The sequence below is a fragment of the Pelophylax lessonae genome, assembly GCF_965119305.1.
Source record: "Pelophylax lessonae genome assembly, chromosome: 2".
Lineage (NCBI taxonomy): Eukaryota > Metazoa > Chordata > Amphibia > Anura > Ranidae > Pelophylax > Pelophylax lessonae.
Genome location: NC_138769.1, coordinates 434,404,395 through 434,421,827, shown reverse-complemented (window position 1 = coordinate 434,421,827; position 17,433 = coordinate 434,404,395). Strand labels below are relative to the sequence as shown.

Sequence of the window (17,433 nt, the reverse complement as noted above, 5' to 3'; positions counted from 1 at the left end):
CTGATGTATAGTGTGACAATTCTCCAGATCTACATATCCGGTCTTGCATATTATGTCCTAACTAAGGACATCTTCAGAGACTAGGGACTGTCTGTATTCATGGTATTTTTTTTACCCTGTCTTCTGTTGCCTTGGTAACCAGTAACTAATAATTTCCTGCTGTTAATCTCACTACTCCTCTCTCCCTTAGCTTCCTATTGTGATGTTCTCTTACTCTACACTGGTACCTATATACAGCGGTCAGCTACCACAACTGCTATAACTTATGAACACACTATTTCTTCTTATTTTTCTGCTGTTCTGCAGCCACAGTGACATTACGGAAAAAAACTGTGTCTGAACTTTCAATAATAATCTTAAAAATTATCAAATACTATTCTTAGAAAATACCATGAACTATCCATATAAAATCACATAGAAATAATAAAATTACATCCTATAAATCTCAAAGATAAGGGATCCGTTAACATAGGGGGATGTGAACCTCATCATCCCAATGCACTACTTAACCATAAATTGTAAATCCACCAGGATTCTCTTTGGCACAGCCTCCCCTCCTGATCCAATTACCCCCTTTCCAAAGTTTATGATTTTTTTTGTATACCACAAAACTTGAATACATTTGGATACCTATTATGAGTCTTTAAAAGTACTAGATACACTATGTTTATTGTACCCCCTCCTGATGTTATACACATGCTTGCTGATATGTACAGAAGGTGATCCAGAGGTCTGTCAAATTTATTGACGCCCACAAGGGCATTCCAGCAAATTAATTACCACTTGTGTGGAACAGGATATGTAATTATTAATTTAAAATACATTGCCCATTATATTAGCAGTAAACTTCTCATATTTACTTTTGAGGTGGTACACTCACAGTTCCTACCATGGGAATAAAAACCTACTTGATTAAAAAATGTAATGGAGATAGAGGCAGAATCAAAGCAGAGGGAAAGGATTGAGACAGTATGTTAAATAATGCAGCGAGTCCTAGAATCAGGAAGCGGTCTCAATGCAGTGGAAACACAACACATTTTGTAACTACTTATGTGGATAAAACATTATATGATATTTTACAACAAGGGTGTCATTTTTCTTGTGGAAGAGCTCCAACATTGGGATCTATTTTATCCCCCAGTCTTTTTCGTTCACAACAATCTTCACACACATACAGGATCATTCCCATGTGGCACTAGCACAGGCAGACAATGTAGACGACACAGGAAAACAAAAACTGTTACTTCTTTCTCTACAGGAAAAACACACATTCTTATACACTTTATAATTTCAGCTCAAAGTCAGTGATGTATGTAATGAAATTCAGTGCCTGTCAGATACAATATGTATGGTGCATCATTCATCATTTGAGAGTTAGGGTATCACAGCATTATAATGACACTGTCAATTTAAATGCTAAAAACATTTTAAATGTATCTAAACATTTTAGGACAGTACATGGAGGAAACCTTAATACTTTTTTTTTGGTCTGGAACAGATTAAGAAACCCACAAAAGGGGAGGATACACATTGCATCCTACTCCAATGGAAGGGTTGGTGGATACACCCGTTCAATACCAGGATGCCATTTGGCATGAATAACAGGATGATGGCAACATTTTTTTAAATAATTGGTTTATTTTGTTATATGTTTGATAATGATATTGCTTTTTTGTTGCATCTGCATGACCCAATGGTCAATATTTTGTGCCTCCTGTTTACCCTCTGCTCTATGGGATTTTTTGAGCTTGGTTTGATCATCAGCAGATCTAATCAATTAATGTGATGGATTTTAATTAAGCTTACACTGCATTTCAAGAGGGTTGTATTTCTATATATATATATATATATATATATATATATATATATATATATATATATATATATATATATATACACATGTTTTTAAAGTTATGTATTTATGCTATGATAAAGGCTTAGGTCAAATGTGTCAGCATTTTGGATTTTGTTACTGCTATAATGCGCAAACAAAAGTCTTTTGATGAGGAAAAAAAATCAAAAAATGTAAAGGATGGTGTCTTAGGTGGATCAAAGACATTCTTCACTAATTTAGTCCTTAGGGTGGTGGCCCTTCAATATATAAATTTCAGGATTTAAGGTAGTACTGGTCCTATGTGCTTACCCTTCCTAAAATGATCCAATGATTTTTAATAATATTTTCTACTTTCCTATATTGTCCAAAACTATTGCTGATATTCTGCATCCTGTGTGTGAGAAAAAAAACATGTAGTCTGCCCCAGATTTTTGTTTGTTGAGATGCATTTCAGTCTATATATTTTTAAATGGGCTGTTAAATGCAGTGTCAATATACTGCAATGGATGCTCTGCAGCATACTGTGTTCTAGTGTAAACAAGCCTATCATATATGACATCAAATAAAAAAATGACTTTAAGTAAGTATGCATACCGCTAATTTTCTTAGGTTAGAAAGCATTTCATTCTGATCCTTAACCTCTGCATTCTGAACAGTGTTAATCATCTCCTCCTTTTCCGTAAGCCAAGCATCAAATCGGCACTAAAATACAAATAAACAAAAAGAGTATAATACAGATGCAAAAAAAACTAAATTTGCACAGTTTTTTATTTTTAAAAAAAAATGCAATACAGTGTTAAGCTATCAGAGGATACAAACAAAATCAATATGTATACCTTGAAAGCATTTAAAGTTGAAGTATTGTTAAAATTTATGTCAACTGATTACCAAGAACAAGGATTCCAATTTTTTTCAGAATGTTTAAAATGTCTACTAATGTTTATTTCTGTATTTATTGTATGTATAGTATATGTACAAACCCGATTCCAAAAAAGTTGGGACACTGTACAAATTGTGAATAAAAACAGAATGCAATGATGTGGAAGTTTCAAATTATTTTTTTCAGAATACAACATAGATAACATATCAAATGTTTAAACTGAGAAAATTTATAATTTTAAGGGAAAAATAAGTTGATTTTAAATTTCATGGCATCAACACATCTCAAAAAAGTTGGGACAAGGCCATGGTTACCACTGTGTGGCATCCCCTCTTCTTTTTATAACAGTCTGCAAACGTCTGGGGACTGTGGAGACAAGTTGCTCAAGTTTAGGAATAGGAATTTTGTCCCATTCTTGTCTAATACAGGCTTCTAGTTGCTCAACTGTCTTAGGTCTTCTTTGTCCTATCTTCCTCTTTATGATGCGCCAAATGTTTTCTATGGGTGAAAGACCTGGACTGCAGGCTGGCCATTTCAGTACCCAAATCCTTCTTCTACGCAGCGATGATGTTGTAATTGATGCAGCATATGGACTGGCATTGTCATGTTGGAAATTACCTGAAAGAGACGACGTCTGGATGGGAGTATATGTTGTATAGAACTTGGATATACCTTTCAGCATTGATGGTGCCCTTCCAGATGTGTAAGCTGCTCATGCCACAGGCACTCATGCAACCCCATACCATCAGAGATGCAGGCTTTTGAACAAGCGCTGAGCGCTGATAACACCTTGGGTTGTCCTTGTCCTCTTTAGTCCGGATGACATGGTGTCCCAGTTTTCCACAAGAACTTAAAATTTTGATTCGTGTGACCACAGAACTGTTTTCCACTTTGCCACAGTCCATTTTAAATGAGCCTTGGCCCAGAGAAAATGCCTGCGCTTCTGAATCATGTTTAGATATGGCTTCTTTTTTGGCCTATTGAGTTTTAGATGGCAACGGCGAATGGCACGGTGGATTGTGTTCACCGACAATGTTTTCTGGAAGTACTCCTGAGCCCATGTTGTGATTTCCATTACAGTAGCATTCCTGTATGTGATGCAGTGCCGTCTTAGGGCCCGAAGATCACGGGCATCCAGTATGGTTTTCCGGCCTTGACACTTACGCACAGAGATTGTTCCAGATTCTCTGAATCTTTGGATGATATTATGCACTGTAGATGATGATAACTCCAAACTCTTTCAATTTTTTCTCTGAGAAACTCCTTTCTGATATTGCTCCACTATTTTTTGCCGCAGCATTGGGGGAATTGGTGATCCTCTGCCCATCTTGACTTCTGAGAGACACTGCCACTCTGAGAGGCTCTTTTTATACCCAATTATGTTGCCAATTAACCTAATAAGTTGCAAATTGGTCCTCCAGCTGTTCCTTATATGTACATTTAACTTTTCCGGCCTCTTATTGCTACCTGTCCCAACTTTTTTGGAATGTGTAGCTCATGAAATCCAAAATGTGCCAATATTTGGCAAGACATTTCAAAATGTCTCACTTTCAACATTTGATATGTTATCTATATTATATTGTGAATAAAATATAAGTTTATGAGATTTGTAAATTAGTCCATTCCTTTTTTACTCACAATTTGTACAGTGTCCCAACTTTTTTGGATTTGGGTTTGTATATATACAACAGTCAGGCAAATTGTATTTTTAATATTTGAGGTCAGCAATGGCAGCCTTTACATTTCCCCTTATGCTAGTTTACTTCTAAATGTATATCACACCGCATTTGTTTTTTGCTTGTTTTAGAGCTAAGAAGCATTAGACCTCCTATTTGGTTAGCACTACTATACAGGGTTTCAGTAAAAAGATTTCCCCTTACTTTTTATCCTACTGACAGAAGTAGTAGTAAAATGTCACCAGGGAGGAAGTGAGGGTTCTAGTCCTTCCCTGCTGTACTGAAGCTTTTTTTTTTTATTTTATTTTCATTTCTGTATGTGTTTCTGTTGTAGAGTTCCCTTCACATTCTGTCTTTTAAAATAATGTCAGTGGAACAGGAAGTGAGGGTTATTCCCTTTATCAAAGTTCTCAATAGCATTAACCTCCCTGGCGGTAATCCCGAGCGTGACTCGGGGTGGATTTTTTAGTCCAGGATCGGTATCCCCGAGTCACGCTCGGGGTAGATGTGCAGAGAGCGCAGCGGTGTCTCTTACCTTCTCCTGGTGATCCAGCGATGATCTCTCATTGCTGCGAGCGCCAGCCGAGAGTCCCGCCGCTCGTCTGTCGGTGTGATGACTTCCTAGTTCCGTTCCCTGCAGCAGCAATGCTGCATGGGAGCGGAACTAGGGAGGGAAATTCAAAACGTTGCACAAAACACAAACACATAACACATTTTATATTATATATATATATATATATATATATATATATATATATATATGCATATATATATATATGTATATATATATATATATATATATATATATATATATATATATATATATATATATATATATATATATATATATATATATATATATATATATATGTGTGTGTGTGTATATATATATATATATATATAAAATTATATTATTGATTCAATTATAATTCATGCGTTATATTTTATATATATATATATATATATATATATATATATATATATATATGTGTGTGTGTGTATATATATATATATATATATATATATATATATATATATATATATATATAATACACACACACACACACACATATATATAATATATCACACATGAATTATAATCTAATCAATAATATAATTTTATTATATATATTATATATTATATAATAAAATTATATTATTGATTCAATTATAATTCATGCGTTTGTGTTTCAAATTTATCACATCTGAGATGTCTACTAGAGTCTTGTTTTGGTCAGGTTTAAGTCAGTAATTACTAAGAATTGTAGGCCTATAATACATAACGCCAAATTTCCGTACCGCTTTTGGTATAAAATTCCTGACAGAATCATACCACCAGGGAGGTTAAACACCTGATATAGATTATATCCCTTCTCCTATTCTATTGTAAAGTAATGTAACTAGGCAGAATAGTTTATCATTACATCCATTTTTTTTTTTTTTTTTGGAAGGGGGGTATTTGCACTGCACTGCCCTGTCATTTTAGAACTTCAAAAAATTAGATAGGCAGTCAGTGCATAAGGATTGATACATTTTCAAATATAAATTCCATAGATTGTAGACTCTTTAACTTTCCCACAGAGTAAATAATATACACTGATTTGGGTTATTTTTACCAAAAGAAATGTAGCAGAATTCATTTTGGCCCAAATTTCTGAAGAACGTTTTTACTTTTTCAAAAATGTCAGTATTTGTTTGTTTATATCTCAAAAAATTAAAAAAGCCTAGTGGTGATAAATGCCACCAAAAAAAATCTCTATCTTTCTCAAAAAAATAACAATTTAATTTAGGCACAGTGTTGCATGACTGAGTAGTTGGCATTCAAATGTGACAGCTCTGAGCGCTGAAAATTTGCTGGGCAGGAGGGGGGTGAAAGTGTCCAGTATTGAATGGTCCAAAGTTGTACTAAAATGCTGAGGATTCCAAATCTCACAATAATATACTTCAGCACAAGGCAGGAGCATTTTCTTGTCATATATTGATTGTTCCCCAAGCTCACTGGAATACACATTTCAGATTCACTTACATTCTATTGGTGGAAATTAAATTATTAAGAAAGTATATTTTAAAAATTGTATTTTTAGGTGGGTTGGTGGCCTTATTCATGAGCAGTGTGTCCCTTAATGCATTTTGATAGGAAACAAAATGTAGGCAATATTTACACATTTTATTACAATTGTATGAAAAGCATTTTGATACAAAGTCAAAAGTAGGCAAGAATTATATAATTCAGGGATTTATTCACCATAATATCACCATAACTGGCCTATGGCAGCAGGATTCAAGTGTTAGTATGAAGCTTCACAATTTACAAAATACTAACATTTTCCCAATTTTTTTCCCCTCTATTGTCTACTTCTGGACATTTGTGGCTAAATTTAGTAAAATAACTTTTGTAAGAAAGGGGTGTGGGTTTATTTAGTTGAAGGCTCTTTATTTGTTTAACTCTGATGATAATTCATTAATGAAGTAGAAGCTATTAACTTAACAGAGTAAATGTTTAGTTTGAAAATAGCACATTAACTTTGAAAATTGAACAATAACAAATAAAGTTAATTTGTGATCATTTTTAACACTTGCGGTAGTTCTGCATATAAAGCAGATGGCATCCTACTTCTAAAATGTGTTCTAGATTTGGATTTAAAATAATCACATGACAAATTGGGGAAAAATCATACAGGTGTTTCCACCTGCCCATAATGTCTAAACACAGCACTGATTAATAATACCAACCTGTTCTTCAGCAAAATGTTGCCATTTAAGAAGAATTTCCTGCAAAAGAATCCATCTGTCTTCTGTCCATCTGCATATTGCAGCCCAACGGTCTCCCAAGTGCTGAAAATGAAAATTGTATCATTAGGTTTTTTTTTTAATACATATTTTATTAATTTGATTGGTTGTTAACAATAGAAAAAAAATTGTATCATTAGTAATAATAAACCATATAACGCATTATCTTATGACATCATAAATTGTATGATGTTGAACCTCTCATAATTTATTGTTTAGTGTCATTTTTCAGTGCATGTGCTTTTATTTCTTTCTGAAGATTCAAATATACCAAATCTGTGCAGCTTTCTGCAGCTATTACTCTCCAGTGGCAATATGAATGGAAAAAAAAAATCTATTTTCTATTTTGTTTTAAACTGCTCTGCAGCTCCACCATTCTGCCTCTCACATAACATGTTTCTTTTAAGCTCTTTAAGTCTCTAAGTGGGGCTGAAAACTATTCCACAAAAAATGAGTATAAATTGTCACTCCATCCAAAAAAATACATTTCAGATTTTGATAGATGCAGAAGAGTTGTATCTCCTAATGATATTATATATTTTTCAGAGACTCTAGTGGTGTATTTAAGGTAAGCCCATCATACACATACCTCCCATATTTTTGATATGGGAACAAGGGACACCTATTAGCAAAGTATGTAGGCATAGGACACACCCACTGCCACGTCCCTTAAAATATGATAAGTTAAACCCACAAGTGCTTTTTTTACCACTTCTATTCCTTGACTATTGGCTTTTAAAATTTACCATTGCAGCAAGTTAGAAATTGGATGAAAAGGTTTGCACAGGGAAACACTTTTTGAAAGATATAAATCTATTAACAACTATATAGATCAGACCAAAATGAGGGGCAAATGAGAAGGAAAGAGGGACTTTGTTCCAAATCAGGGACAGTCCCTCAAAATCAGGGACAGTTGGGAGCTATGCATACAGTAATTGTAACTGTTGACTTTCTTCTTGAATGCTGGATATCTAACTGGTATGCTGACCCACCAGCCTCAGTCCTTTCTGAATCTCCAACCTGAAACAAACATGCATATCAGGAAAGTTGAAGAAAGGTAGAAAGCTATATTTTGCATGCTTGTTCTGGGTCAGGGACTCAAAGGAAAATAGTCAGAATGACAGCCAGGCAACCATAATTTTTGTGAGTCATAATTTTCAAGTGAGGTCAGCAAGGCAACCTCTATGTTACTCTTCAGGCATGTTTATTTAAATCCCTTGGTTGGCACACAAATTGTGGGCAAAACAAAACAGATTCACGTTCTCGATTGGATCTTTGTATTATGTAACATAAGGATAAGGGATGATAAGGAGCAGCTTCAGGCTACATGTCTCCACCACACCACACCACACACCATGATGCATTTCGTCCTGCCTACCAGGGTTTAGTAATAGAGTGGGATTTCGCGCATTTGTGACATACTGTACCTAAATAAAATGTATGTCCTTTTTGTGGTATTTGATCACCTCTGGGTTTTTTTTTGCGCTATAAACAAAAAGAGAATGACAATTTTGGGGAAAAAACTATATTTTTTACTTTCTGCTATAAAACATATCCAATAAAAAAATTGAAAGAATAACATTTCTTCATCAATTTAGGTCAATATGTATTCTGCTACATATTCATGGTAAAAAATCCAAATAAACATATATTGATTGGTTTGCGCAAAAGTGATAGCGTCAACAAACTATGTGATGGTTTTATTTATTTTTTATTAGTAATGGTGGCACTCAGTAGTGTGTGAGACTGCGATATTGTGTCAGACAAATTGGACACTAACTGACACTAACTGACACTTTTGACACTTTTTGGGGACCAGTGACACTAATACAGTGATCAGTGCTATATGCACTGTCACTGTACTAATGGCACTGCCTGGAAAAGGGTTAACATCAGGGGCAATCAAAAGGGTTAAGCCTGTGCTTTCTCACTGTGGAGGGGGCTTTTTCTATGGAAAGGCATTGATCCACGTTTCTACTTTGCAGAAACACAAAATCAATCCCTTCCCCGCTGACAAAATTGCAATCTGCTTTGTTTACAAAGGCAGATCGCCATTCTACCTGTTAACTGTACAATCGGCAGATGTCAGTGGATATCGAGTGAGAGTGGGTGGCCATCAGTCCACATGCTCGTCCTAGACCCGGAGGTGTCAGATCATCTACTAGGTACGTGATCTGGCACAGAGCGGCTGTCGTGCCGCAGGTTGGGAAGTGATTGAAGAATACTAATAAGTGATCATGATAAAATGAAGAATTAAAATTGGTAGTTGAAGTTAAAAACATTTCATGTCATCCTGTTTAAGGGAACGGAACTGGGACTTGAGAGAGAATACCAGCAGGCATATGACAAATTGTAAACCTGAAAGAAAAAATGGGTACAAGCAATCTTGTTATGTGTTTATCTATGTAATAGAGCTCCTTGTACAAAACTTAAAAGGAAAAACAATCAGAAAGGGGAGAAGGGAAAGGGGAGATTCGTTTGAACAACTGAGGATTGATGAAATGCCTCTTCATGATAGACAAATGTATTGAGAACTGTGACTGCTCTGCCTTTATTCGTTTCTAAGTTTGTAACATTTGAATCTTCTTTTAACGACAGAATAACATCTCTTTCTGATTTTTTTAAAATTCGAATGGGAATACATAGAAGATGTATCTGTTTCCCACACTAAGGTGATACGGTCCTGTTTGACAGGTTTATGAAACAGATGCAGCTTGTCACTGGATGGGAAAAAAAATCAGATTTTGTGTGGAAGAGATGTGAAGATGGTCTGGGACCTTAGTCTTATCTAAAACCAATATACCAAAAAATGCATGAGAATGTAAGAAACTCATTTATTGAATAGGGCAAAAATCATGAGAGTTCATTCCTTCAGGAACTCATATTGTCTGAGGCTATATTAAATTAGAATATAAATAGATAAATTGGTGTTCAAATAGTGCTTATTAGTGTTGAGCGACATGTTAACATGTATTATTGTGGAGAACAAACCAAAACTTTGTATTGGTGCAAAGTTTAGGCCCTTCGAAATTAACTTTAATGCTTCAAGTGACAATGTGTGATCACGCAAATTTAAAATGTTAGTGACAGGCAGGGGGCATGTTATCATGGATCCAGGGATCATCTTCCGTCTCCTTATTCTCTTATTCTTTATGAATGCTTGTGTCCCCCCTTGTTCTTGGGGGTATCGAACTTTGTTGTAAGATTTTCTTCTATTGATAAGAAACCTGACTAATTCTGGAATGTATCCAGGTCATGTTGAATTTGAGTGATGTTAATATTCAGAGCCTCCAAGCGTATCTTTTTATAATTAATGATCAGTCTAATAAGACTGTTAGATGCTTTGTCTAGTATGTTTGTCCACTGTTTTTTTAAATTCGTATCCTCTACTTCAAACGATAGGAACTTTATTATCCTTAGACCTTCTCTTTGAGATATTCTTCCAAGGAAGTAACAAACTACCATAGGTGGGTCTCAGTTGACATTAATCTTTGATGGTTTCAAAATAAGGTTTCATAAATGTCTTTGTCATCTGCATGTTCTAAAGAAAAAAAAAAAAAAACGGTATTTCTCTTGGTATTTCTCTGTGCCACTCTGTTTCTAGCTCCCATAGGTTGAGGTATAGGAGGAGACTGTACCATTGTGAGTCCCTACAAACTTCAAAGTAAGGTGTGAAGATTAGGGGCTAACTGGCTGTGGAAAAGGATACACCACTAAAAAAAAATAAAGGTTAGTGTTTAGCTTGAATGGGTAGTGTATCAATAAATCACTAACAGTTCAACTTTACCTTGGTTAATTGGAATTTAGGAATCAATTAAATATATATATATAAATTACAAGAATACATGTTTTATGTATTATGCAAAACAATAATAGCAATACCACAATAAATAAAAAAAATTGGATATTAAATATACCATTAATTTATCCCCTTCATCATGTAAATTTTACCTTTTAAACTACCTTTGCTATGTAACTCCAACAATAAATGTCTTATTTTTCTTTTACATTATTTTTACTTTGAAGCAGAAACAGTTTTCCCTTAGGTTTTCTGCTATTATACATCCATTTACCTTATTATTGCCAAATTCTAAATGTTTTTATAATGTTTCTTATAATTTTAATGGAAAATATATCATTCTTTGTATTAATCATCTTTCAAAAAGTTTCAAATACTTTGAGCTATAGCAAAGTCCCATAATGCTAAAACAATACAGAATAATAAATGATGAAAGTTAAAATTTAGTTGTTTATACTTTGTTCTATAAGAGGCTCAAGGGTGAAAAGAACTCTTACGATGTTTGCTATTAACCAAGGTACTAGATGTGGGATCAAATAAAAGTTTATAATCACACAATACTATTAAAATGAGGTCACAGAGTGTTCCCATTGTGAATTTGTTAAAAGAGTGAAGAAAACAAATTAAATATCTATTTATGAGTTCCTAAGAGTTGAGCTATTAATAATCTGTCATGGGCTTGTTCACCTTTGGTTATTTTATGAATAGCAAATATTCAGGAACCTTGTTTGTTTTAAATTACAGTTAATGGAAACATTGCAAACACTGCAAATAACATCTTTACATTATATGAAAATAATACATATTATGACAAGTTAGGGAATTTGTGACATGACTATTTTGATAAGCAATACAATTTGAACATTTATGCAATAAGGAAAAATTTATAAAAAATAAACAAAAAAGGTAAAGAAATATGCCTGTAATTGCGTGCAGATATTTTAAACAAAATTGATGACAGTTAGCATGAATTCAAATAAAGTCTATAGGGCATGGGCATGTTTAAAGATGAATTTTGGCCATTTTTAAAGCTAATAAGCAACATGAGAATGTCAAACAAATGCATGGGGAGCTGGTAACTGCTATGAAAAATATGTACCAATAGAAAAATATATTTTAAAAATAAACATTTATCAGGGAAAGGGTCCTTCTTTTTATGCAACTTCGAGGGCCACATGGGGAAAAAAAAAATCTGTCTAATTACGTGCTTGATGATTCCTTAATACTGTGTGTGGTGTTACAAAAACAGAATGGTTCTCTAGAACAGTGTCAGTGACACAGTAATCTAATGTCACATATCTAGCATGTGTAATATTTTTTGTTTTTACTTTTGCATTATTGCTTAGCTTAAAACCAGCACCAGTAGCACCCTATTCTGATTCATTATAAATTGAAAGATTGAAAATTGAAAAATATCTTTTTTACATAGTTTTTGATGTGACACCTGATTTTTGTTGTTTCAGAAGTAACAGTCCTGAATTGAATTGAGCAGCCATAACAGATCTAGAAGCTATAAGAAAATATACTCTTAAAAAAAAAAAATGCTTAAGCTCCCAACTTTGTACAAATTAGACTAGAACAACAGTTTGATGGTATAGTTTTTGTGCTTCTGTTTTGTAGTACTACACTGCATTGTCTTAAAGTTTAATGAAATGTCAGAACAGAGTGCCACAAAAATATTTCAAAACTTCAACCACAAATTCCCCAAACTCCCTCTTATCTCCATACCCCAAATGCTCCCAAAATATTCAAAATATAGACTTTCTAGTATGTGTTTGTTAGAAATTGGCTAGTGTTATGATAGTCAGTCCTGGTAAAAGTGCCAGTCATATAGTTATTCCATGCTTAAAGAAATACACAGCTATGCACCAAAGAACTCAGTAAGAGAAGCAACTCAATGATAGCAGTCAGCAGCAAAAGGCCTGCATACCTCGTTCTACCTCATCTTCCACATCTCCCCCCCCCCCACCTCCCACAAGGTTCTCCATCTGCATGCACTGCAACAATAGGGCAAGCCAAATTTGGCAATGAGTTTGAGAGTTACTTTAAAGCACGTCCAACAGGAAATAGGGACAGAATTGCACCACGCTGACTAGGGTCAAGCGTAGGCTTCAGCCTTGCCATAAATCTCTTAACTCCATCCTGTCCTCTAGAGCAGAATCATTAACAAGGCATGTGTCACTTCCACAGCTGCTGGAGCAGAAAAAATGCATTCCTTAATCACCCTCATACTCAGCTTCTCAATGCCAGATTGGCAAAACTGATGACTTTACAGCTGCTCCCATTCAAGCTAGGTTTAAGGCATGTACTGTACTACAGTGCACATTGCCAGGTACCCACTGTTAATATTTTGCCCACTATGCCCTCTACCAAAAAGTACAAGATAATGTCTCTCTGGACTATGTGGTCAGCTGTAGGCTCCACATGACCACAGACACATGGTCCAACAAGAATAAGCAAGGACATGACATCTCCTTCACAGTCAACTAGGCAAATCTGGCAGCTGGAAAGGAAGGACAGGGAGCATTACTTGAGCTGTTGGGGCCACTTCATGCCCTGCACCTTGATGATGGTGTCAGCACAGTTACCTCATCTCCCCCTTCTTCTCAATGGCCTCATTCTGTGACTCCTTTGAAACACCAGTTCCAAGTGTCTCTATGGTGTCCCAAATCTTCTGCAATGGCCCAGGCAAAATGTTGCCATGCAGTTTTTCTGTTAGTATGCCTGTGGGCCTGTGGAGCAAGGGACACACTGGACTATAGAATATGGAAGCACTTAAGGAGCAGGCCTAGAGATGGCTGACCCTACAATAGCTTGTGCCAGGCTAATCATGTGTGACACCATCACAAACATGCTGGCCACACTTCAGGAAGGAAAAGTTTGTTTGCTAGCACATGCCCAGAAGATTATGGAGCAGCAATTCTCTGGTTAGGTACCCTGGCCTCCAGGAAATCCTCTGGCAGGCTTATCTATTCAGGTTTTTTTCTCAAAGAAAAAAGCTGAATAGATAAGGGTAAATACTGTAGGAGTAACAAGTCTAGATAGAATGTACTTCTTATAAAGAGCACAAAAAGCAGAATTCTCATCTTGCACGAAGTGTGAAAACCGACTGACCTGATGGTAGATCTGCAAGGAGTTTGTCATAGATTAAACTAGAAAAAAAAGAAGCATCAAGGTGAACATAATAGTCAGTGCTGTAGAAGAGTCCAGATCTACTTAAGGACTCATAGTCAGGGAATAGAAATTAGCGTGGTCAATCTGATAGACCAAGAGATCTCTTAAAGAGAGATAAATTAAAGAGCGATCATCCTTGATAACAATAAACTCCTTAAAAAAAAAGGGGGGAAGAATTCCCTGAAACACGTTTCTATGGTCAAAGGAAGCAAAGGTCTCAGGGTGACAGGGAATATCAAAAACTTGAGACTAAGCACACTGAGGTGCAGTGATACCAGAAAGGAAGGAAAGGGCAGCTGAACAAGATGTCCAATGGTAGGGTCAACAGTGAGAAGTCTGAGCATCTAATCCAAAAAAAAGTAACTTTCTAAGGGACCCAAGGATGAAAAAGCAAGAAGACTATTTACTTTAGATTCTGTATTGAAACACACAAGAAAATATAAAACCAGGAGCTTTGAGCATGGCAGAGATAAGGGCAGACATGTAGTTCCCACATCCCAGGTACTGAGTCAATGTACCCTATGTGCATTGACAGATAATGCTGGCATGAGGAACACTAGATTTGATATAGCTAAGAGGCCATTATAACTAATGTAGAGGACTACAGACAGCTGCTCAACAATCTGCATGCCTAGGATCAAGCAGCATGTTGGGGGAGTCCCTCTCAAAGGGTGAGATCCATTGAAACAAGGTATACAAATAAAAGCTAATATATTTCTCTATAAAAGGAAAAATGCCTTTGCCCAAAAACAAAATGGAATCATGAGATAATTGGCAGCCTTCATTTGTCAAAGAAGAACAATTTCCAAACAGAAGAGGTCCAAGGGTCTTTGTGATAGCACAGTGATCATCATAAAGAGAAGCACGTCGTAAAACTGGAAAAACTGTGTGCACATCATTCTGGATTTAAAAAAATAAAACAGTCTGTAAAGACAGTAATGTTCTGAATTAGTCAGGGACAGAGAGATGGTAGAAATAAAAATCAACCCTCAATGGTACTTTTTGAGGTTATGTGGACAAAAGCTTCAGCTGTCAGAACTGGCTATAGGAGGCTTATTAGACTTAGATTTAGAAGTTATATTAAGGAGGATCCCTTGTAAATAGGAGGCCAAGGAGCTAAAATATAGGTAGAGGTGCCCAGAACACTAAAGGCAGGCAGTGGAAAAATCCAGGCCAAGTGATTCACAAGTAGAGTTAGGCGAACGGTTTGGGCTAAGCAAAAGTTTGGTCCGATTATCGTCTGTTAGCCCATTTGTCAAACACCTGAATTTGCAGGGTGTTCGGTGGGTGTTTGCCCCACTGCAGGGCCTGCAATGCACTGTATGCTGCACAGTGTATTCTAAGCCTTGATTGGGCAAAGCTTTGTCCATTCAGGGCAGAGTGAATAGCTGGTTGTTAAGGAGCGGGCAAGGAAGATGGCCACGGCATCCTTAACAACGGATGAGTCATGAGCTGTCAATGGGCTTCCCCGTTGACAGCTGAATAAAAAGAAAACATTGCTGGCAATAAAAAGGTGAAAAAAAATGGCGTGGCACCAGTCAGTGCTGTCAGAAGGAGGGCAGTAATACCAGGTGACATCACCAGGTGTCTCCGCCCCTTATCTATATAAGAACTATGAAACAGCAAGTCAGGCATTCGGCGGCTTGCCTTAGTTGACGGCGGAGTGATTTTTTTTGTTTTTTAATAAAGGAATTGTCAAAAACTGTCTCTGTGTTGTTATTACTTTTTGACACTTTTTTGGTGAATGAGTATGGGGTACTATGTACCCCATACTCATTCACATTAGGGGCAATATCTGGGGGTCCCCTTGTTAAAGATAACTTCCAGATTCTGATAAACCCACTGCCCGAAGATGCCCACAACCACAAGCCCAGGGGTTTTGGGGTGGGGGAGCAGAGCCCCCCCTGCCCCAATGCACCCATCCCCCTTTGTTGAGGGCATGTGGCCTGGTATGGTTCAAGAGGGAGGGGCACTCACTCATCCTCCCCCTTTCCTAACCTGCCAGACTGCATGCTCGGATAAGGATCTGGTAAGAATTTTTGGGGGGACCACAAGCCCTTTCTTTTTTTTAATTTTGGGCCTGATATGGACTCAGGGGACCCCATCTGTTTTTTGTTAACATTTTTATACAATGGTATTGTATTTCCTGAAATTTAAATGTCATTTCATTCATTTTTTTTTTCTTTATAAATGTCATTTTTGCTGCAGCATGTTTTATACATGCTAGAGATGTGCCACTATACAGGCAGGCTAAGAGGTCCCCCCAGGCACTATATTTAAAGGAATTTTCATTTTTATCGTTGCACTTTAAGTATCATTAAAATCATCGCTCCTGTAAAAACAATTTTTTTTTTTTAAATGTTTGCTGGTCAGTACTCATGCCTCCATACCATTTTTTATGGCCATTAACCACTTCCCGCCCGCCCTATAGCAGATTGACGGTGGGAATGTGGTTGTATTATCCTGACCGGACGTCATATGACGGCGGCAGGATAATACATCTCTGCGCGCCCCAGGGGGCGCAGAGCGGTGATCGGTGATGAGAGGTGTCAGCCTGACACCCTGCATCTCCGATCTCGGTAAAGAGCCTACTGACTTAGCTCTTTACCATGTGACCAGCCATGTCCAATCACGGCTGGTCACATAGTAAACAGGAAGAGCCGTTGATTGGCTTTCCTTAGTTCGTGCCTGACAGGCACGAGTAAAGGAGCGCTGATGGGCGGCTCCCCTGACAGGGGGGGGTCGGCACTGGTAATCAGATCATTGATTACCAGTGCAGACCCTCGGGGGGGTGCCACTAGAACCACCAGGGATGCCCACCCATGACCCCAGGGATGCCCACCTATGACCCCAGGGATACCCACTATGGCCACCAGGGATGGCAATTGCCCTCCCCATCAGTGCTGCCCACCAGTGCCCTCCCTATCAGTGCTGCCCACCAGTGCCCATCATTGCCATCTTTCAGTGTCGCCCACCAGTGCCCATTATTGCCCACCAGTGCCACCTATCAGTGCCCATTAGTGCCCATTAGTGCCGCCCATCAGTGCCAATCAGTGTGGCCTATCAGTGCCCACCAGTGCCCACCAGTGCCACCTATCAGTGCCCATTAGTGCCCATCAGTGCCACCAATCAGTGCCCGTCAGTGCCACCTGTCAGTGCCCATCAATGCCGCCTATCAGTGCCCAGCAGTGCCGCCTATCAGTGCCCACCAATGCTGCATATCTGTGCTACCTATCAGTGCCACCTATCAGTGCCACCCCATCAGTGCCACCCCATCAGT

General features: G+C 37.1%; 1 protein-coding gene across 1 annotated transcript in view; it reads right to left on the bottom strand.

The window, feature by feature from the left end:
- The window catches only part of DMD (dystrophin), a 3,625,631-nt gene that overhangs the window by 2,369,201 nt on the left and 1,238,997 nt on the right, over positions 1–17,433 (bottom strand). The window contains exons 14-15 of the mRNA XM_082246191.1: positions 7,124–7,225; positions 2,429–2,536 (exon numbers count right to left, since the gene is read on the bottom strand). Of these exons, the coding sequence (XP_082102317.1) occupies positions 2,429–2,536; positions 7,124–7,225 (210 nt within the window). The remainder of the gene's footprint in view (positions 1–2,428; positions 2,537–7,123; positions 7,226–17,433) is intronic.